This window comes from Coregonus clupeaformis, chromosome 1 (genome assembly GCF_020615455.1).
Source record: "Coregonus clupeaformis isolate EN_2021a chromosome 1, ASM2061545v1, whole genome shotgun sequence".
Classification (NCBI taxonomy): domain Eukaryota; kingdom Metazoa; phylum Chordata; class Actinopteri; order Salmoniformes; family Salmonidae; genus Coregonus; species Coregonus clupeaformis.
The window spans coordinates 33,699,513-33,722,448 of NC_059192.1; the positions used below are offsets into that span (position 1 = coordinate 33,699,513).

Sequence of the window (22,936 nt, forward strand, 5' to 3'; positions counted from 1 at the left end):
GATGTTTTGTATTTCATTTTGTGATACTGTTTTTACTGTTCTACTGTTTTTGTTTGTATGAGCTGCACTGATTCAAATTCCAATCAACTCTGTTGATATGGCAACTGCAAGATTTACAGTTATGTCAGTTGGTGTAAATTAAATTAAATAAATGTAATGTCTTGTATATTTCCATGCTTTATTTCTGTTAAGAACTTTATCCTTGAGTGTGATTATTTCAGTAACTGCTACTTTGCTTTTGCTCTGATCACCCAATAAATATGTAAGAATAAAGTTACAAATGAAAGTGCTATTTTTTGGATAACTTTGCTGCCCTTATTTCCTAGGGATATGTATACTCCCAACACATATCAATTCATTAAATTGGACAGCTGGCAAAGATGTTCACTGATTCATCAATTTACAGAACTCAATGAATTCACTAACAATTAATTTGTTTTATTGTAACATACAGTACCAGTGCCAAGAGTGTGTAAAGCTGTCATCAAGGCAAAGGGTGGCTACTTTGAAGAATCTCAAATATAACATATACAGTGGGGAAAAAAAGTATTTAGTCAGCCACCAATTGTGCAAGTTCTCCCACTTAAAAAGATGAGAGAGGCCTGTAATTTTCATCATAGGTACACGTCAACTATGACAGACAAAATTAGAAAAAAAATCCAGAAAATCACATTGTAGGATTTTTAATGAATTTATTTGCAAATTATGGTGGAAAATAAGTATTTGGTCAATAACAAAAGTTTCTCAATACTTTGTTATATACCCTTTGTTGGCAATGACACAGGTCAAACGTTTTCTGTAAGTCTTCACAAGGTTTTCACACACTGTTGCTGGTATTTTGGCCCATTCCTCCATGCAGATCTCCTCTAGAGTAGTGATGTTTTGGGGCTGTCGCTGGGCAACACGGACTTTCAACTCCCTCCAAAGATTTTCTATGGGGTTGAGATCTGGAGACTGGCTAGGCCACTCCAGGACCTTGAAATGCTTCTTACGAAGCCACTCCTTCGTTGCCCGGGCGGTGTGTTTGGGATCATTGTCATGCTGAAAGACCCAGCCACGTTTCATCTTCAATGCCCTTGCTGATGGAAGGAGGTTTTCACTCAAAATCTCACGATACATGGCCCCATTCATTCTTTCCTTTACACAGATCAGTCGTCCTGGTCCCTTTGCAGAAAAACAGCCCCAAAGCATGATGTTTCCACCCCCATGCTTCACAGTAGGTATGGTGTTCTTTGGATGCAACTCAGCATTCTTTGTCCTCCAAACACGACGAGTTGAGTTTTTACCAAAAAGTTATATTTTGGTTTCATCTGACCATATGACATCCCAATCCTCTTCTGGATCATCCAAATGCACTCTAGCAAACTTCAGACGGGCCTGGACATGTACTGGCTTAAGCAGGGGGACACGTCTGGCACTGCAGGATTTGAGTCCCTGGCGGCGTAGTGTGTTACTGATGGTAGGCTTTGTTACTTTGGTCCCAGCTCTCTACAGGTCATTCACTAGGTCCCCCCGTGTGGTTCTGGGATTTTTGCTCACCGTTCTTGTGTTCATTTTGACCCCACGGGGTGAGATCTTGCGTGGAGCCCCAGATCGAGGGAGATTATCAGTGGTCTTGTATGTCTTCCATTTCCTAATAATTGCTCCCACAGTTGATTTCTTCAAACCAAGCTGCTAACCTATTGCAGATTCAGTCTTCCCAGCCTGGTGCAGGTCTACAATTTTGTTTCTGGTGTCCTTTGACAGCTCTTTGGTCTTGGCCATAGTGGAGTTTGGAGTGTGACTGTTTGAGGTTGTGGACAGGTGTCTTTTATACTGATAACAAGTTCAAACAGGTGCCATTAATACAGGTAACGAGTGGAGGACAGAGGAGCCTCTTAAAGAAGAAGTTACAGGTCTGTGAGAGCCAGAAATCTTGCTTGTTTGTAGGTGACCAAATACTTATTTTCCACCATAATTTGCAAATAAATTCATAAAAAATCCTACAATGTGATTTTCTGGATTTTTTTTTCTCAATTTGTCTGTCATAGTTGACGTTTACAGGCCTCTCATCTTTTTAAGTGGGAGAACTTGCACAATTGGTGGCTGACTAAATACTTTTTTTCCCCCACTGTATTTGGATTTGTTTAACACTTTTTTGGTTACTACATGATTCCATATGTGTTATTTCATAGTTTTGATGTCTTCACTATTATTCTACAATGTAGAACATAGTACAAATAAAGAAAAACTCTGGAATGAGTAGGTGTGTCCAAACTTTTGACTGGTACTGTACTTAAGTATCAAAAGTAAATGTAATTGCTAAAATATACTTAAGTATCAAATGTAAAAGTATAAGTCACTTCAAATTCCTTATATTAAGCCAACCAGAAGGCACCATTTTCTTGTTTTTTAAATTTACGGATAGCCAGGGGCACACTCCAACACTCAGACATCATTTACAAACAAAGCATGTGTTTAGTGAGTCCACGAGATCAGAGGCAGTAGGGATGGCCAGGGATGTTCTCTTGATAAGTGTGTGAATTATACAATTTTCCTGTCCTTCTAAGCATTGAAAATGTAAAGAGTACAGGGAAAATGAATGGAGTAAAAAGTACATTCTTTTCTTTAGGAATGTAGTGAAGTAAAAGTAGTCCAAAACATAAATAGTAAAGTAAAGTACAGATACCACAAAAAACTACTTAAGTAGTACTTTAAAGTATTTTTACTTAAGTACTTTACACCACTGGAGGTGAGTGACCTCTGAACTTTCTCACTGACTGCCACACTGAAAGCAGTGTGTAGGTCACACTGTATTTTTTGTAATTTGCATTCAATTTAGCTGATAGTCCTTGCTCATCCAACAGGACATGTGTTACACACAGGTTTATCAGCATTAGAGACAACGACTATAGAAAGTACAGTACTTTGCTCCCTGTGGAGCATAATGCAGCAACAAGCCCTTCCATTGCCTGATGGTCCTTCGTAAAAAATGTTTAGCTTCCCCCCAAGACAGGCTAATGGTCTTTAATCCTTTGTGGTTGAATCAGAATTGCGGTTAAAGTTTAAAAGATATCAACACCATGTTGTCCTGACAAATTTGGTAAAGGCCAGTTAAAGGTAGGCTCAACAAAGTATTCCATTCAGAAACCAGATCATACAGACATAGCATTACTTTAATTTATACATTTATTCTTACAAATGTATGGGGTGATCACATCAGGGCAAAAGCAAAGTAGCAGTTACTGAAATGATCACACTCGAGGATAAAGTTCTTAACAGAAAGAGCATAGAAAATACACAAGACACATGAAATAATAAATTATATTTAATTCACACCAGCTGACACAACTGTAACTCTTGTGATTGCCATAGCAACATAGTTGATTGGGATTTGTTTCAGTGCAGCTCATACAAAAACATTAGACAGTAAAAACAATATGACAAAATAAAATACAAAAAAACATCCATTAAAGCATTCATATTTGATGATCGAAGGCCTCTGTACATACTAGTGACAAGTTGGAGGAAGCTACTAGACTATTGAGACGCAAGCACAGTGTTGGTCCTTAAGGTGAGGAGGTGTTGAAGGTGCCTCCCGGGGGTCGGCGGGAGGCGAAGGGAGAGAAGTCCTTGCGGGCGAACATGAAGACGTTGCTCGGTTTTCGTATTAACAGGAACTGCAAGAAGTCAGCCATCATGGCGTGGAGTTCCGGGTGCTGCCACAGGTACGAGGCATGCTCCGCCTTCAACTCCTCCTGTAACACACACACGTCAGTCAGGTCATGTTGGAAACTTAGGAGTTGGTGGTTTAAGGGTAAGGGGCTCCTCCCACACCAGACGCCTCTTCTCAAACACTGGCTTATCATCCCTCAACTCTGACACACAACACACAAACATGTAAATAGGGGAACATTCCTAATAGTGTGTGTGTGTGTGTGTGTGTGTGTATGTGTGTACCTGTGTGTATTTGGAGCGGGAGCAGCAGGGGCCTCATGTTGACATGAGAGCCCACCTGCACTCAGCTAACCAGGTGCCTAAACAGGAACAGGATATGACATCACGCAGGGAGAAAGAGATGGTGGGAGCAGTGGTGCCCTGTATGTCACAGGTTCCCTTGGTGTAGGCCGGGTTACTGTAAAAGCACTTTGTGACAACTGCTGATGTAAAAAAAAATTGCTTGATTGATTAAGTAGAAGTGATGTCCACTTACCTGTCAGGTAGGAAGTAGCAATGCCAACACTGCCAAGTGGCTGGGATGTCCTCCACTGAGTCCACCCTCCTCTCCTCTCCACCCCAAACACCTCCACTACTTCCACTCCCACCGTCTGCTGTCCGCCGTCTGCACCCCAGCTCCCTCTGACCACAGTTTGACGTGTTGGCCCACCAGACTCTTCGCACATTTGGGCGGAAGTGTCTGGGAACGAGATTAAATCAAACACAACTGACAGCACACATCAACTTCATAGAACAGTGAACACACTCGTATCTCTCACAAAAAACACACACTTTTGTGAGTATTATGAGTAGGACAAAAACAACGGAGACACACATGCACGCACAAACATTATGTGGAGGTTGAGATGTGTGTGTCCTGGTAAAAGGGGAGGAAGGTCATGTTTTTCAAGATGTTCTTCCTCAGAGGGAGCAGAAGCAGCAGGCTAGAGCCCTCACTCACTAACCCCTTCAGAGAGGACAGAGGGTACGACACAGTCTGCATCCTCACTTCCTACACACACACACACACACACACACACAGGCTAGAGCCTTCAGATACATACCCTCTAACAGAGCACATCGGGAAACACTCACTCTGCCCCCTTACCTCACACATACACACACCACACAGACACATGCACACACACACACCCAAACAAATATACAGAAATACTTCTCATAAGATTCTTGGTGCAGACTTTAAGCCTTTCTATGTGGAAATGATGACCGTGTGTGTGTGTACTCATCCATTCCTGTGTGTGTGTTCCCTGTAGGAAGTGGTCTAACTGCTGCAGCAGCTCCATGTCTATGGATGTTCTTCTCTACTGAACATGTGTAGGATGTGATTGTAAGGGACTGTAATCCTGCATCCAGCGTCTCTATGGAGAATAAAGATTCTACACACAGAGTCAAATACAAAGTCAATTTAGTTAATCGCACATAACACACTGTCCCTGTCCCTCTAAACAAAGAGGGAAATATGTCATTACATTCTAGTACAGTGGTATTCAACTCTTACCCTATGAGGTCCAGAGCCTGCTGGTTCTGTTCTACCTGATAATTAATTGCACCCACCTGGTGTCTCAGGTCCAAATCAGTCCCTGATTAGAAAGGAACAATGAAAAAAGGCAGTGGAACTGGCTTCCAGGTCCAGAGTATAGTTTGAGCGCTCTAGTATATACAAAGCCATACCATGCAAGGCAGGGAATGGCAGAAGTGTTGTGCCTGCCTATATGTGCAGGTGTAGTGGTGGCCATACGCAGGAATACGCAGTATGGCCACCTATTTCTCTACAGATAAACTCACCTATACTCACTAGTTACCATTGAGAATTATTGAAAGATTGAACGACCCATCTTAATTCCTTTCATCTCTGCCATTATTAGGTGGAGGGAATGACCACCTATAGATAGCTACCTACACCATATAGACAATTGTTGATAATTAAAGCTGCAACATGTAACTTTCTGAGCGACCCAACAAAATTCACATAAAAATGTGAGTTATAGATCTGTCATTCTCATTGAAAGCATCATCCCTGTGCCCAAGAAAGGGAAAGTAACTGAACTGAATGACTAGTAGCACTCACTTCCATCATCATGAAGTGCTTCGAGAGGCTAGTCAAAAGACCATATCACCTCTAAGCTCATTACAAAGTTCACGGCCCTGGGTCTGAACTCCTCTCTATGCAACTGGGTCCTGGACTTCCTGACGGGCCGCCCCCAGGTGGTGAAGGTAGGCAACATTACCTCGTCCACACTGATCCTCAACACGGGGGCCCCACAAGGGTGCGTCCTCAGTCCCCTCCTGTAGTCCCTGTATACCCACAACTGCGTGGACTTACACAGTTCCAACATTACGTTTGCTAACGACACGACAGTAGTAGTAGGCCTGATCACCAACAACGACGAGACGGCCTACAGGGAGGAGGTAGGCACTCTGACGGCGTGGTGCCAGGTAAACAACCTCTCCCTGAAAGTTAGCAAAACAAAGGAGCTGATTGTTTACTTCAGCAGGAACCAGGCTGTACACGCCCCCATCCTCATCAACGGGGACCGCCGTGGAGATGGTCAATAACTTCAAATTCCTTTGTCGTACACATCTTAGAGAAGCTGAAATGGTCTAACCACACGGACACCATAGTGAAGAAGGCACCACCGCTGCCTCTTCAGAGGGTGATGCGTGCAGCCGAACACACCATTGGGTGCACACTGTCTGCCCTACGAGACAGACCAACAGTTTCTACCCCCAGACCATCAGGCTGCTGAATAGCCACCACTAGTCAGCTATCTGCTCCCCCCTCCCCCTGCCACTCCCCCTATGGACACCCCCTCCCTCGCTACCCCCCATGGACATTTCCCCCACATCCTCACTTACCTTACCTGCTGCTCACCCTATGGACATCCCACCCCCTCAACAGTCTTTACTCTGCCTCCACACATATGGACATGTATTTATTCATCACTGCCACAGTTGCTGTTATGTATATATTGCTATTTATATTGTTGTTTTTTATTACCATTTGTATTATTTTATTTCACTTAGTCCTGCATGTTGGAGCTCGAAGCCTAAGATTTTCACTGTACCCTGAAATCACACCTGCAACCCTGTACATGTGACTATTAAACAATCAAGTCTAAGAAGCGGTGGATCTGTTCTATGTGCGCTATTTCTATGCTTCCTGTTTTTAAGTTGAGTTTTTGCTTCTTTTACTAACGGTTTTGTACACCAGCTTCAAACAGCTGAAAATACAATATTTTTGGTTATGGAAAATATATTTCACAGGAGTTTAGATGGTACACTGATTCTCTACACTATACTTGCTTGTTTTGTCACATAAACTGAAATTAGGCGAACTATTAGAATTTTAGCAACCAGGAAATGGCGGAGCATTTCTGCTTAGTGCATCTTTAATTCATACTCACCTGATGGCAGAGCAAGGGTGATGGTCAAAACTTGGTATGTCAAGCCGTGTTAGCTGGGGCTGGATAGTCTTGAACGATCCTTGTACAGTGTACAGATAAACAGACACGCACACACACCTGTTTGGTATGATAGCTAGCTAGCTTTAGCCTTTAGCTCGATGCTTGGTGGCTTTTAATATAAACTCCCTGTCTTGTCTGTCAGTAAAGTCACCAAGCATTGAAGGAAGGCAGTTAACTAGTTAACTAACTAACATTCCTTGTTAGTGGCACTTATTTATAACTAACCTGGCGAAAGCTAGCTAGCTGGAGCGATGGTCAAGTAGCATCAGAGAGAGTCACACAGCTTTTACTTTAAAAAGAGCTAGCACACCTATCCTGTTGCAGCCCCTCCTCTCTACACCCACACCGTCACTGTTCATTAATTCAAATCTTGTGGACGACATAAGAAAAATTTGTAAGGATATTGATTAAACGAACCGTACACTGATCAAATACTTAACTTTTAAGTACTTTAATACACATATACAGTAAGTGAATTGGTCCCAATACTTTTGGTCCCCTAAAATGGATGAAAATACACTCAAATTAAAGTCCTCAGACAATTTAATTTCATAATACATTTTATTTTCCAAAGACATGGCTGATTAGGCTCACGTGATAACATAATCTTTTAGATTTCAGTTCGTTCCTCATTGACATCAAGAGTATATGACACATTAGTGCAACTCTGATAAAAACAAAAGTTTACTGAACAACAATAAACGAATGAACCATTTACATCTTAAAATGATACAAGGCCACGACCATATTCACAATGTGATATATGTAACTGTAGAATATATCCTTTATGGGTAACACATTATTAAATGGGTATACATGAGAATTTATGACATCCGACATCAATGCTTATAGACACCTTCATGAGCGTTGAATTTACACCTGCATTCAGGATTCTTCTCCAAACTTTTCACTGATTATCTCGTGTAAGGCTAAGGATATGTTTCTGTGAAAGTTACAAAGAAACGATGACTATACAGACCATTCACCCATTTACTGTTTGATATACACTGAGTGTACAAAACATTAGGAACACCTGCTCTTTCCATGACATAGCTTTCACCTGGATTCACCTGGTCACTCTATGATCCCTTATTGATGTCACTTGTTAAATCCACTTCAATCAGTGTAGATGAAGGGGAGGAGACAGGTTAAATGATTTTTAAGCCTTGAGACATGGACTGTGTATGTGTGCCATTCAGAGGGTGAATGGGATAGACAAAAGATTGAAGTGCCTTTGAACGGGGTATGGTAGTAGGTGCCAGGCCCACCGGTTTGAGTATGTCAAGAACTGCTGCTCTGCTGGGTTTTTCATGCTCAACAGTTTCCCGTGTTTGTATCAAGAATGGTCCACCACCCAAAGGACATCCAGCCAACTTGACACAACTGTGGGAAGCACTGGAGTCAACATGGGCCAGCATCCCTGTGGAATGCTTTCGACACCTTGTAGAGTCCATGCCCCGACGAATTGAGGCTGTTCTGAGAGCAAAAGCGGGTGCAACTCAATATTAGGAAGGTGTTCTTAATGTTTTGTACACTCAGTGTATACAGTAGCTGATAACATCTGAAATTGTCAGGATATTACCATCTTATTGTATATAAGTGCAATTGTTTTGTTATAGAGTATAGGCCTACTTCATGTTTCATACTTAAGAGACAAACATGCACCACAAAATGTGTGACACCAAGCAAGAGGCTTTCAGAGAGCTGGATATGGAGCCCAGGGGTGTATTAATTATGCAGATAATTTTTTGTGGGGGCTGAGAGTTTCCTTTTGCGAGGGTGGAGACTTCGCAAACTGGAACTCCCAATTTCTAACAGGTGTGGACCCAGAACTTAATCACGCAGCTGACCAAATTAGCAAGATTTTACTTCTGGGTTAACTGAGATTAGACTGCTCTAAGGAGTGACTACAATCCACACAGTCACTGCCAAGAAACGCTTATGTTAGCATTTTCAAACTAAAACGTTATTTTGATCTGCATAAAGTGTCTGAAGTTTCACATCACAACAATGTGACTGTTTTGGAATAAAATGGTCAGTGTACAAAACATTAATAGACTGACCAGATGAATCCAGGTGAAAGCTTTGATCCCTTATTGATGTCACTTTTTAAAACCCCCCGCCCCTCCACATGCACAGAGCAGTCGAAGTTTAAGCACCACCTTCACCCAATCCTGTTACATACAAATAATCAGCGACGAAAACCCAAACAATGGACCTACTGCTGCTCTTTATCCTGTACATTCCATCCCGTCACAACCGATTCTTCGGTTTAGGTGCAGAATCTGTCCAGGAGAGATTAAGATCAGTCCATAGACCGCTTAGGATATCTCAGTACATTATTTTGCTGAACCCTCTCATTACGTATAAATGAAAGAGTTACTACTTTTAAAGGCCCAGTAAAGGTGGCGCAAAAACAAAGTAATGTGTGAAAATAGTCTGCGGTTAAAAGACTGAAGCACTTGAAGCATTTAAAGGTTATACATGTAACATTTCTACCTGCAAATCATACATGTAACATTTCTACCTCAATCACATATCAGTAGTAATGAAGGAATACAAATCTGCTCGAGGAAAACTGGGCGGTCCGGCCAGCTGTTGTGTGTAGGCTACATCTCCCTGTTTTATGATTAGTTTGCATTTGCGAGGTTGACAACATCAGTAAAACATTCATATTACAACTCTTCGTCAATTCCTTGCAACAGTTTTATTTACATCCTGTGTGGTCTGCTTATTCTATAACCATTGATATGTTCTAGGCTATTTTGAGACCTTAAGGAGCATCAGGTACTGCTGGAATGTCTACCAATGGCATGTCCATCCTTTTGTGAGAAATTACACACTGGTCACTCAAAACATTTATAAAGTATTTATAAAGTATAAATAGCGCACATTTTAGATGATGCAATGCAAAAAGACTTAACTAATTATTAGTAAATGGTTGATAAGGACCTACAGTATATTAAACATAATATGGATGGCATATTGATTAAAGAATTATGAATAAACGATTTACTAATTATAAAAGCTTTATACCACAGCATTATTGAATACTCATTTCTGATTGGCTAGAAGGTCATTCTAGAATGGACATTAAAACCAGATAACGGGTCAGTTGGAAAAGATATCGGGACACCTTGCAATCATGACGCAATATGCGCCTACACATGCAGACCGTACTGACAATAGTATCTTCTGGTCGGGGTAGATTTGTTAAAGGACTGGTTGCACGCACGATAGACTGTATACTGTATACTCAACAAAAATATAAACGCAACATGCAAAGTGTTGGTCCCATGTTTCATGAGCTGAAATAAAAGATCCCAGAAATTTTACATATGCCCAAAAATATTATTTCTCTCAAAGTTTGAGCACACATTTTTAAAGATCCCTCTTAAGTAGCATTTCTGCTTTACCAAGATAATCCATCCACCTGACAGGTGTGGCATATCATGAAGCTGATTAAACAGCATGATCATTACACCGTACTCTCTACAAAGTTACAGAAAGCTAAACCAACAACTACACAAACTGAAATTGCATACATTGTAAACGAAGGTCCAACGAAGCAAAACTTAGCTAGCTAGATAGCATTGATTTGTTAGGCTTCATCTATTACTATAGGCCTATGTGTGAAATTAGTTTTGATATAGTTTAGGTGTAGTTTCGATGGGCCATTGTCAGATGGCAGTAAACTGTTGGGTTGGGGAAAAGAGGAATGGGGAAAATTGACTTGCCCTCCCTCCTAAAACTGCTTATAACACAAACTCTGTTGGTGATATCAAGATTCTAACAACGACGGTGTGTTGAATAGACTTATTTAGGAAAAGACAAAGACGGGGGTGACATGACTTAAAAAATGGCAGAGTAATTAAAATGTTTAATTCATATGAAATCAAAAATGACTTACTTGTTTGTACTTGTTTGGAAAAAATCACTGAGATTTATAGATCAGACTCACCAGTCATCTTGCTTCTCCCTTCAGTCATCAGATCCTGTACCTGATGTTATGAGATGACAAAGGACATGCAAATTCTGTGTTGGGACATTAGGCGAAAATGCAAGGCAGCTGAGTTGATACTACATGTATGACATGGGGCAGCAGGTAGCTTAGTGCTTAAGAGCGTTGTGCCAGTAACCGAAAGGTTGCTGGTTCTAATCCCCGAGCCGACTAGGTGAAAAATCTGTCGATGTGCCCTTGAGCAAGGCACTTAACCCTGTAAGTCGCTCTGGATAAGAGCGTCTGATAAATGACTATAAATGTAAAAATGTAAAATGTATGATAGTACAGTATGAGAAATTCTGGAAATTCTTCTGTAACAGTGTTTATAATTAAAAAATGATTATGTGAATATTAAAAGTCTGTCTCACCAAGTTCAATGTTTTTATTTTTTGTAACCTCCATTTGTCTGTGACTTTGCTTTATCCGATTCTACTTCTCTTCTAGTACAGTGCATTGGGAAAGTATTCAGACCCCTTGACTTTTTTCACATTTTGTTACGTTACAGCCTTATTCTAAAAATGATTAAATAAACAATTGGCCTCATCAATCTGCACCCAATGCCCCATAATGACAAAGCAAAAACAGGATTTTAGAAATGTTTGCTAATTTATGAAAAAGAAAAAACAGATAAAAAAACTGCTGTTTCATTTTCTCATTAAGTTGTTTTGTGGCATCAAATACAGTAAAAAAAAACTAACATTTAACTAGCAACCATTACTCTAAGACTATCAGAACCCGGCACTTGGTGCGAGTGGCAGGAACAGGCCGGGCCGGGCTGGCGACGCGCACCGTAGGCTTGGTGCGAGGGGCAGGAACAGGCCGGGCTGGGCTGGCGACGCGCACCGTAGGCTTGGTGCGAAGAGCAGGAACAGGCCGGGCCGGGCTGGCGACGCGCACCGTAGGCTTGGTGCGAGGGGCAGGAACAGGCCGGGCTGGGCTGGCGACGCGCACCGTAGGCTTGGTGCGAGGAGCAGGAACAGGCCGGGCCGAGCTGGCGACGCGCACCGTAGGCTTGGTGCGAGGAGCAGGAACAGGCCGGGCCGGGCTGGCGACGCGCACCGTAGGCTTGGTGCGAGGGGCAGGAACAGGCCGGGCTGGGCTGGCGACGCGCACCGTAGGCTTGGTGCGAGGAGCAGGAACAGGCCGGGCCGAGCTGGCGACGCGCACCGTAGGCTTGGTGCGAGGAGCAGGAACAGGCCGGGCCGGGCTGGCGACGCGCACCGTAGGCTTGGTGCGAGGGGCAGGAACAGGCCGGGCCAGGCTGGCGAAGCGCACCATCAACTTAGTGCGGGGAGCAGGAACGGGCCGGACCGGACTGGTGACGCACACCACTTGCTTGGTGTGAGGAGCGGGACTGGGTTTCGTCATAACCCTCCGCTCCCTCAGCTGCCTACATAGATCCTCTCGCCGTGCCTCTACTCTCACCTTCTCCCTTATCGCCTCCAATAGCTCCACCCTCTGCACCATTAACTCCTGCTCCCTCTGCACCAATAGCCCCCTTAACCTGGTGGCCTCCTCACCTAACCTCCTAATACGCCCTGTAGCTGCCTCCTGCTGCCCCGTCGCCCATGCCGTGTGCCCCCCCCTAAAAATGTTTTGGGGTTGCCTCTCGTCCGTCCGACGACGACCCTGTTGACGCCGTTGCTCCTCTCTCCGTCGCGCCTCTACCGTCTCCCTCCATGGACGGCGATCCATCCCGGCCTGGATTTCCTCCCAGGTCCAGGACCCCTGCCCGTCCATTATCTGCTCCCACTTCCAGGCTGCCTGCTCCTGGACACGCTGCTTGGTCCTGGTATGGTGGGATCTTCTGTCACGATCGTCGAAGGGAGTAGACCAAGGCGCAGCGTGAGATTTGTACATCTTATTTAATTAAAGTGCACACACGAATAAACAAAACAACAAACGATACGTGAAGTCCACGGTACAAACACAAAACCAACTGGAACAAGATCCCACAACTATTGTGGGAAAACAGCCTGTATAAATATGGCTCCCAATCAGAGACAACCAGCTACAGCTGACACTCGTTGCCTCTGATTGGGAACCACTCTGGCCAACACAGAAATACAATACTAGACTGTGACATAGAACAAGAACACATAGAAACTACACACCCTGGCTCAACATATAGAGTCCCCAGAGCCAGGGTGTGACAGTACCCTTAGTACATGTAGGTTGTTGGTAGGGTAAATTACCTTTGGCTGTATGTTTAGACTCCTCCAAATCGTAGCGACTGCTTCTTTATTGCGAGGACAGTCCAGTAGTCCATGGTTCTCATGGAACAGACAGTCCACTGTTAGTATATCATGTCTGGTCACCAGTCTGCTACTGTTAGGTACTGTGCAGTCTGGGTTGAAGTAATGATGCAGCACCACCAGAACAACACGTTTACCAGCTGTTTAGAAAGTGACAATAAAATGTTTAGCATGAGAAAAAGCTAACAAATAAAGCATTCAGATAATTAGCCTCTTGCTAGATACATAGGTCAACACTGACATGGATTTGATATAAAACATTTCAGATACGCAGTATATGTCAATAACTTTGCTTCTTACTTGGTATCTCCTTCAGTGCTGCTTCAATATCAGTCCCAGCACGACTGACGATAGGACAGAAAGTCATGATGACATCACTCTCCTCCAGGGTCCTCACTTCAGTAAAGTCTCGTTGCATGGTGAGTTGTTTCAAAAAGTCCTTATGAGAAGCCAAGGTATTGCCACTAACAACAGTGAAGAATTTTCTCATCCTTGGATTACCTGCAACAGGATATTAAAGATGGAACCTTTATTGTTAATTCCATGACCTTCATCATTAGTGCAGCTGGTTTATGTAAAAAAGGTGGCGTATCAGCTCGGCTACTTTTTGTAACAACATACAACTTTATAACTGACATATTTTGATGAAATGTTAGACCACACATCGACCTTCATATGATGGGCACACTTACAGATATTTTGCTCACATTCTAAGTGTAAGCACTGCAAAAGCTCACTATGAAGGAGTTTTTGATCAAGTACATTTAAGCAAGAAAAAACCCCAATGGCATCTGAGAACGTAACATGTTGACTTACTATGAACACTGGACTCTGCCATTTTGCCTGTATAAAAAAAAGTTTGAAATCATTACTACACACATCATTAGGTTACTTAGTAGTATTATTTTTGTTCTATTTTCTCCTTCCCAGTAAAAATTGACTGTATTAAAATTAGAATGTTGTGTTTATTTTTGGAAATTGAAAGTAATACTTCTTGGGCTCTATTTTATGCATGCTCATTTGCAATTTCGACCTGTTAAAGCTGTCACTCTTCTGTTTTCAAACCCTAGCGCCAGGATTGGTAATTTACCTGTTTTATATGAGCTTGCTTGCGCTGAGGTGTGAGGGGTGGCATTATCTGACGTGTGTCCTTAAAAACGCTTGCATATGGAACAAGAGGGATGTGCTTTTTGTACCAGTAAAGCTTGTATTTAGAAACATAAAAAACTAAATGTTTTTGATAAAACATTTATTAAAAAACCAAGCATAGCCTCCACTCCTCTCAATAAAGGCTTTTTTTTTGGTCCTGCCCAATGCATTCGCCAAGTAGACAAGACTATCATAAAGGGTTTGGCACATCAGACCACTTTCAAATAAATCTTTATTAAAAGATCAAGTTTGGGGCCATCCTATTTTCATCTATCTAGGCTAATCTACATTATTTTAGCCAGATCCTGTTATTATTTTGAATGTGCGTAAAAACTCCTCCATGTAGGCTATATGCTCATCATGGAAGAAGAGATGAGACGATCCGGTGACACTCATATTTAAAAACAATTATGTTATTTTCCTGTAAGAATTGCTTGTATTCCGTTTCGATTGAGCCCTTGTAGGCTACCCTTACCCTACTATAACGAAAGCTAGTTTCAACAGCAATGCATCTGGTGTCTTTCTTATCCTGGCCATCCATTAGCCAAGTAGCCTATCCATAAAAGGTTTCTAAATGGTCTACTCGTGAAGCTTTTGTATTATTCACAATTCACACTGTAGGCCTACCTGCAGTGCATAGGATACTCCATTCGGCTTGTATCCATCCACATTTCAAAAGAGCGCCTCTTTTCTGGTTACCAAAGACACACTCCTCCAAACATATTGAAATTATTCAGTCTTCTAACACCATATCATCGGTAGGCTATATCTAGCCCATTCATAGACGCTAACTACCTTTAGCGCCTATTGACAATAGTATCCTCTGGTCGGGGTAGTTTTGTTAAAGGACTGGTTGCACGCACGATATACTGCACACTCAACAAAAATATAAACACAACATGTAAAGTGTTGGTCCCATGTTTCATGTGCTGAAATAAAAGATCCCAGAAATTTTACATATGCCCAGAAAGCTTATTTCTCTCAAAGTTTGAGCACACATTTTTTAAGATCCCTGTTTGGGAGCATTTCTGCTTTGCCAAGATAATCCATCCACCTGACAGGTGTGGTACAGTGGGGAGAACAAGTATTTCATACACTGCCGATTTTACAGGTTTTCCTACTTACAAAGCATGTAGAGGTCTGTCATTTTTATCATAGCTACACTTCAACTGTGAGAGACGGAATCCAAAACAAAAATCCAGAAAATCACATTGTATGATTTTTAATTATTTTGCATTTTATTGCATGACATAAGTATTTGATCACCTACCAACCAGTAAGAATTCCGGCTCTCACAGACCTGTTCGTTTTTCTTTAAGAAGCCCTCCTGTTCTTCACTCATTACCTGTATTAACTGCACCTGTTTGAACTCGTTACCTGTATAAAAGATACCTGTCCACACACTCAAACAGACTCCAACCTCTCCACAATGGCCAAGACCAGAGAGCTGTGTAAGGACATCAGGGATAAAATTGTAGACCTGCACAAGGTTGGGATGGGCTACAGGACAATAGGCAAGCAGCTTGGTGAGAAGGCAACAACTGTTGGTGCAATTATTAGAAAATGGAAGAAGTTCAAGATGACGGTCAATCACCCTCGGTCTGGGGCTCCATGCAAGATCTCACCTCGTGGGGCATCAATGATCATGAGGAAGGTGAGGGATGAGCCCAGAACTACACGGCAGGACCTGGTCAATGACCTGAAGAGAGCTGGGACCACAGTCTCAAAGAAAACCATTAGTAACACACTACGCCGTCATGGATTAAAATCCTGCAGCGCACGCAAGGTCCCCCTGCTCAAGCCAGCGCATGTCCAGGCCCGTCTGATGTTTGCCAATGACCATCTGGGTGATCCAGAGGAGGAATGGGAGAAGGTCTTGTGGTCTGATCAGATAAAAATTGAGCTTTTTGGTCTAAACTCCACTCGCCGTGTTTGGAGGAAGAAGAAGGATGAGTACAACCCCAAGAACACCATCCCAACCGTGAAGCATGGAGGTGGAAACATCATTCTTTGGGGATGCTTTTCTGCAAAGGGGACAGGACGACTGCACCGTATTGAGGGGAGGATGGATGGGGCCATGTATTGCGAGATCTTGGCCAACAACCTCCTTCCCTCAGTAAGAGCATTGAAGATGGGTCGTGGCTGGGTCTTCCAGCATGACAACGACCCGAAACACACAGCCAGGGCAACTAAGGAGTGGCTCCGTAAGAAGCATCTCAAGATCCTGGAGTGGCCTAGCCAGTCTCCAGACCTGAACCCAATAGAAAATCTTTGGAGGGGAGCTGAAAGTCCGTATTGCCCAGCGACAGCCCCGACACCTGAAGGATCTGGAGAAGGTCTGTATGGAGGAGTGGGCCAAAATCCCTGCTGCAGTGTGTGCAAACCTGGTCAAGACCTACAGGAAACATATGATCTCTGTAATTGCAAACAAAGGTTTCTGTACCAAATATTAAGTTCTGCTTTTCTGATGTATCAAATACTTATGTCATGCAATAAAATGAAAATTAATTACTTAAAAATCATACAATGTGATTTTCTAAATGTTTGTTTTAGATTCCGTCTCTCACAGTTGAAGTGTACCTATGATAAAAATTACAGACCTCTACATGCTTTGTAAGTAGGAAAACCTGCAAAATCGACAGTGTATCAAATACTTGTTCTCCCCACTGTATATCATGAAGCTGATTAAACAGCATGCTCATTACACCGTACTTTCTACAAAGTTACAGAAAGCTAAACCAACAACTACACAAACTGAAATAGCATACATTGTAAACGAAGGTCCAACGAAGCAAAACTTAGCTAGCTAGATAGCATTGATTTGTTAGGCTTCATCTATTACTATAGGCCTATGTGTGAAATTAGTTTTGATATAGTTTAGGTGTAGTTTCGATGGGCCATTGTCAGATGGCAGTAAACTGTTGGGTTGGGGAAAAGAGGAATGGGGGAAATTGACTTGCCCTCCTTCCTAAAACTGCTTATAACACAAACTCTGTTGGTGATATCAAGATTCTAACAACGATGGTGTGTTGAATATACTTATTTAGGAAAAGACAAACTACGGGGGTGACATGACTTAAAAAATGGCAGAGTAATTAAAATGTTTAATTCATATGAAATCAAAAATGACAGTCTCTGCACTTGTTTGGAAAAAATCACTGAGATTTATAGATCAGACTCACCAGTCATCTTGCTTCTCCATTCAGTCATCCGATCCTGTACCTGATGTTATGAGATGACAAAGGACATGCAAATTCTGTGTTGGGACATTAGGCGAAAATGCAAGGCAGCTGAGGTGATACTACATGTATGATAGTACAGTATGAGAAATTATGGAAATTCTACTGTAACAGTGTTTATAATTAAATAATGATTATGTGATTATTAAAAGTCTGTCTCACCATGTTCAATGTTTAAATTTTTTGTAACCTCCATTTATCTGTGACTTTGCTTTATCCGATTCTACTTCTCTTCTAGTACAGTGCATTGGGAAAGTATTCAGACCCCTTGACCTTTTTCACATTTTGTTACGTTACAGCCTTATTCTAAAATTTATTAAATAAATTCTACACACAATCTACACACAATGCCACATAATGACGAAGTAAAAACAGGTTTTTAGAAATTGTTGCTAATTTATAAAATATAAAAACAGATAAAAAACAGCGGTTTGATTTTCTCATTCAGTTGTTTTGTGGCATCAAATACAGTAAAAAAAACTAACATTTAACTAGCAACCATTACTCTAAGACTATCAGAAACCAACTAGTAAAATGTTTTTGGGAAATCAGTTCTTCTCCATATTTGTATACTGTATAGGTGATATGAAACATTTGAATGGGTCAATAAAAAAACATTACAAAAGCATGCGTGGGAAGTATGAGAGAAATGTACCCTCAGTACATGTAGGTTGTTGGTAGGGTAAATTACCTTTGACTGTATGTTTAGACTCCTCCAAATCGTAGCAACTGCTTCTTTATTCTGAGGAAAGTCCAGTAGTCTCTGCTTCTCATGGAACAGACAGTCCATTGTTAGTATATCATGTCTGGTCTAGTACAGTGCATTGGGAAAGTATTCAGACCCCTTGACCTTTTTCACATTTTGTTACGTTACAGCCTTATTCTAAAATTGATTAAATAAACAATTTTCCTCGTCAATCTGCACACAATGCCCGATAATGACAAAGCAAAAACAGGTTTTAGACATTTTTGCTAATTTATGAAAAAGAAAAAACAGATAAAAAACTGCTGTTTCATTTTCTCATTAAGTTGTTTTGTGGCATCAAATACAGTAAAAAAAACTAACATTTAACCAGCAACCATTACTCTAAGACTATCAGAACCCGACTAGTAAAATGTTTTTGGGAAATATGTGCTTCTTCATATTTGTATACTGTATAGGTGATTTGAAACATTTGAATGGGTCAATAAAAAAACATTACAAAAGTATGCATGGGGAGTATGAGAGAAATGTACCCTTAGTACATGTAGGTTGTTGGTAGGGTAAATTACCTTTGGCTGTATGTTTAGACTCCTCCAAATCGTAGCGACTGCTTCTTTATTGCGAGGACAGTCCAGTAGTCCATGGTTCTCATGGAACAGACAGTCCACTGTTAGTATATCATGTCTGGTCACCAGTCTGCTACTGTTAGGTACTGTGCAGTCTGGGTTGAAGGAATAATGCAGCACCACCAAAACAACACGTTTACCAGCTGTTTAGAAAGTGACAATAAAATGTTTAGCATGAGAAAAAGCTAACAAATAAAGCATTCAGATAATTAGCCTCTTGCTAGATACATAGGTCAACACTGACATGGATTTGATATAAAACATTTCAGATACGCAGTATATGTCAATAACTTTGCTTCTTACTTGGTATCTCCTGCAGTGCTGCTTCAATATCAGTCCCAGCATGACTGACGATAGGACAGAAAGTCATGATGACATCACTCTCCTCCAGGGTCCTCACTTCAGTAAAGTCTCGTTGCATAGTGAGTTGTTTCAAAAAGTCCTTATGAGAAGCCAAGGTATTGCCACTAACAACAGTGAAGAATTTTCTCATCCTTGGATTACCTGCAACAGGATATTAAAGATGGAACCTGTATTGTTAATTCCATGACCTTGATCATTAGTGCAGCTGGTTTATGTAAAAAAGGTGGCGTATCAGCTCGGCTACTTTTTGTAACAACATACAACTTTATAATTGACATATTTTGATGAAATGTTAGACCACACATCGACCTTCATATGATGGGCACAATCACAGATATTTTGCTCACATTCTAAGTGTAAGCACTTCAAAAGCTCACTATGAAGGAGTTTTTGATAAAGTACATTTAAGCAAGAAAAAAACCCAATGCCATCTGAGAAAGTAACATGTTGACTTACCATGAACACTGGACTCTGCCATTTTGCCTGTATAAAAAAAAGTTTGAAATCATTACTACACACATCATTAGGTTACTTAGTAGTATTATTTTTGTTATATTTTCTCCTTCCCAGTAAAAATTGTCTGTATTAAAATTGGAATGTTGTGTTTATTTTTGGAAATTGAAAGTAATACTTCTTGGGCTCTATTTTATGCATGCTCATTTGCAATTTCGAACTGTTAAAGCTGTCACTCTTCTGTTTTCAAACCCTAGCGCCAGGATTGGTGATTTACCTGTTTTATATGAGCTTGCTTGCGCTGAGGTGTGAGGGGTGGCAATATCTGACGTGTGTCCTTAAGAACGCTTGCATATGGAACAAGAGGGATGTGTTTTTTGTACCAGTAAAGCTTGTATTTAGAAACATAAAAAACTAAATGTTTTTGATAAAACATTTATTAAAAAACCAAGCATAGCCTCCACTCCTCTCAATAAAGGCGTTTTTTTTTGTCCTGCCCAATGCATTCGCCAAGTAGTCAAGACTATCATAAAGGGTTTGGCACATCAGGCCACTTTCAAATAAATCTTTATTAAAAGATCAAGTTTGGGGCCATCCTATTTTCATCTATCTAGGCTAATCTACATTATTTTAGCCAGATCCTGTTATTATTTTGAATGTGCGTAAAAACTCCTCCATGTAGGCTATATGCTCATCATGGAAGAAGAGATGAGATGATCCGGTGACACTCATATTTAAAAACAATTATGTTATTTTCCTGTAAGAATTGCTTGTATTCCGTTTCGATTGAGCCCTTGTAGGCTACCCTTACCCTACTATAACGAAAGCTAGTTTCAACAGCAATGCGTCTGGTGTCTTTCTTATCCTGGCCATCCATTAGCCAAGTAGCCTATCCATAAAATGTTTCTAAATGGTCTACTCGTGAGGCTTTTGTATTACTCACAATTCACACACTGTAGGCCTACCTGCAGTGCATAGGATACTCCATTCGGCTTGTATCCATCCCCATTTCAAAAGAGCACCTCTTGTCCGGTTACCAAAGACACACTCCTCCAAACATATTGAAATTATTCAGTCTTATAACACCATATCATCGGTAGGCTATATCTAGCCAATTCATAGACGCTAACTACCTTTAGCGCCTATTGACAATAGTATCCTCTGGTCGGGGTAGTTTTGTTAAAGGACTGGTTGCACGCACGATATACTGCACACTCAACAAAAACATAAACGCAACATGTAAAGTGTTGGTCCCATGTTTCATGAGCTGAAATAAAAGATCCCCGAAATTTTACATATGCCCAGAAAGCTTATTTCTTTCAAAGTTTGAGCACACATTTTTAAAGATCCCTGTTTGGGAGCATTTCTGCTTTGCCAAGATAATCCATCCACCTGACAGGTGTGGTACAGTGGGGAGAACAAGTATTTCATACACTGCCGATTTTACAGGTTTTCCTACTTACAAAGCATGTAGAGGTCTGTCATTTTTATCATAGCTACACTTCAACTGTGAGAGACGGAATCTAAAACAAAAATCCAGAAAATCACATTGTATGATTTTTAAGTAATTAATTTGCATTTTATTGCATGACATAAGTATTTGATCACCTACCAACCAGTAAGAATTCCGGCTCTCACAGACCTGTTCGTTTTTCTTTAAGAAGCCCTCCTGTTCTTCACTCATTACCTGTATTAACTGCACCTGTTCGAACTCGTTACCTGTATAAAAGATACCTGTCCACACACTCAATCAAACAGACTCCAACCTCTCCACAATGGCCAAGACCAGAGAGCTGTGTAAGGACATCAGGGATAAAATTGTAGACCTGCACAAGGTTGGGATGGGCTACAGGACAATAGGCAAGCAGCTTGGTGAGAAGGCAACAACTGTTGGTGCAATTATTAGAAAATGGAAGAAGTTCAAGATGACGGTCAATCACCCTCGGTCTGGGGCTCCATGCAAGATCTCACCTCGTGGGGCATTAATGATCATGAGGAAGGTGAGGGATATGCCCAGAACTACACGGCAGGACCTGGTCAATGACCTGAAGAGAGCTGGGACCACAGTCTCAAAGAAAACCATTAGTAACACACTACGCCGTCATGGATTAAAATCCTGCAGCGCACGCAAGGTCCCCCTGCTCAAGCCAGCGCATGTCCAGGCCCGTCTGATGTTTGCCAATGACCATCTGGATGATCCAGAGGAGGAATGGGAGAAGGTCTTGTGGTCTGATGAGACAAAAATTGAGCTTTTGGTCTAAACTCTACTCGCCGTGTTTGGAGGAAGAAGAAGGATGAGTACAACCCCAAGAACACCATCCCAACCGTGAAGCATGGAGGTGGAAACATCATTCTTTGGGGATGCTTTTCTGCAAAGGGGACAGGACGACTGCACCGTATTGAGGGGAGGATGGATGGGGCCATGTATTGCGAGATCTTGGCCAACAACTTCCTTCCCTCAGTAAGAGCATTGAAGATGGGTCGTGGCTGGGTCTTCCAGCATGACAACGACCCGAAACACACAGCCAGGGCAACTAAGGAGTGGCTCCGTAAGAAGCATCTCAAGATCCTGGAGTTTAGCTTTAAATCTTTGGAGGGAGCTGAAAGTCCGTATTGCCCAGCGACAGCCCCCGACACCTGAAGGATCTGGAGAAGGTCTGTATGGAGGAGTGGGCCAAAATCCCTGCTGCAGTGTGTGTGCAAACCTGGTCAAGACCTACAGGAAACATATGATCTCTGTAATTGCAAACAAAGGTTTCTGTACCAAATATTAAGTTCTGCTTTTCTGATGTATCAAACACTTATGTCATGCAATAAAATGCAAATTAATTACTTAAAAATCATACAATGTGATTTTCTAAATTTTTGTTTTAGATTCCGTCTCTCACAGTTGAAGTGTACCTATGATAAAAATTACAGACCTCTACATGCTTTGTAAGTAGGAAAACCTGCAAAATCGACAGT

The 22,936-nt window shown here is 41.6% G+C and overlaps 1 protein-coding gene across 1 annotated transcript in view; it reads right to left on the reverse strand.

Moving 5' to 3' along the window:
- Positions 1-7,765: 7,765 nt before the first annotated feature.
- LOC121567117 overlaps positions 7,766-22,936 on the reverse strand; it is a 51,628-nt gene continuing 36,457 nt past the window's right edge. The window contains exons 18-28 of the mRNA XM_045219978.1: positions 19,976-20,002; positions 19,460-19,660; positions 19,100-19,299; positions 18,519-18,593; positions 17,771-17,810; positions 14,256-14,282; positions 13,740-13,940; positions 13,380-13,579; positions 11,143-11,182; positions 9,404-9,466; positions 7,766-8,124 (exon numbers count right to left, since the gene is read on the reverse strand). Coding sequence (XP_045075913.1) covers positions 9,435-9,466; positions 11,143-11,182; positions 13,380-13,579; positions 13,740-13,940; positions 14,256-14,282; positions 17,771-17,810; positions 18,519-18,593; positions 19,100-19,299; positions 19,460-19,660; positions 19,976-20,002 — 1,043 coding nt within the window. The 3' untranslated portion in view covers positions 7,766-8,124; positions 9,404-9,434. The remainder of the gene's footprint in view (positions 8,125-9,403; positions 9,467-11,142; positions 11,183-13,379; positions 13,580-13,739; positions 13,941-14,255; positions 14,283-17,770; positions 17,811-18,518; positions 18,594-19,099; positions 19,300-19,459; positions 19,661-19,975; positions 20,003-22,936) is intronic.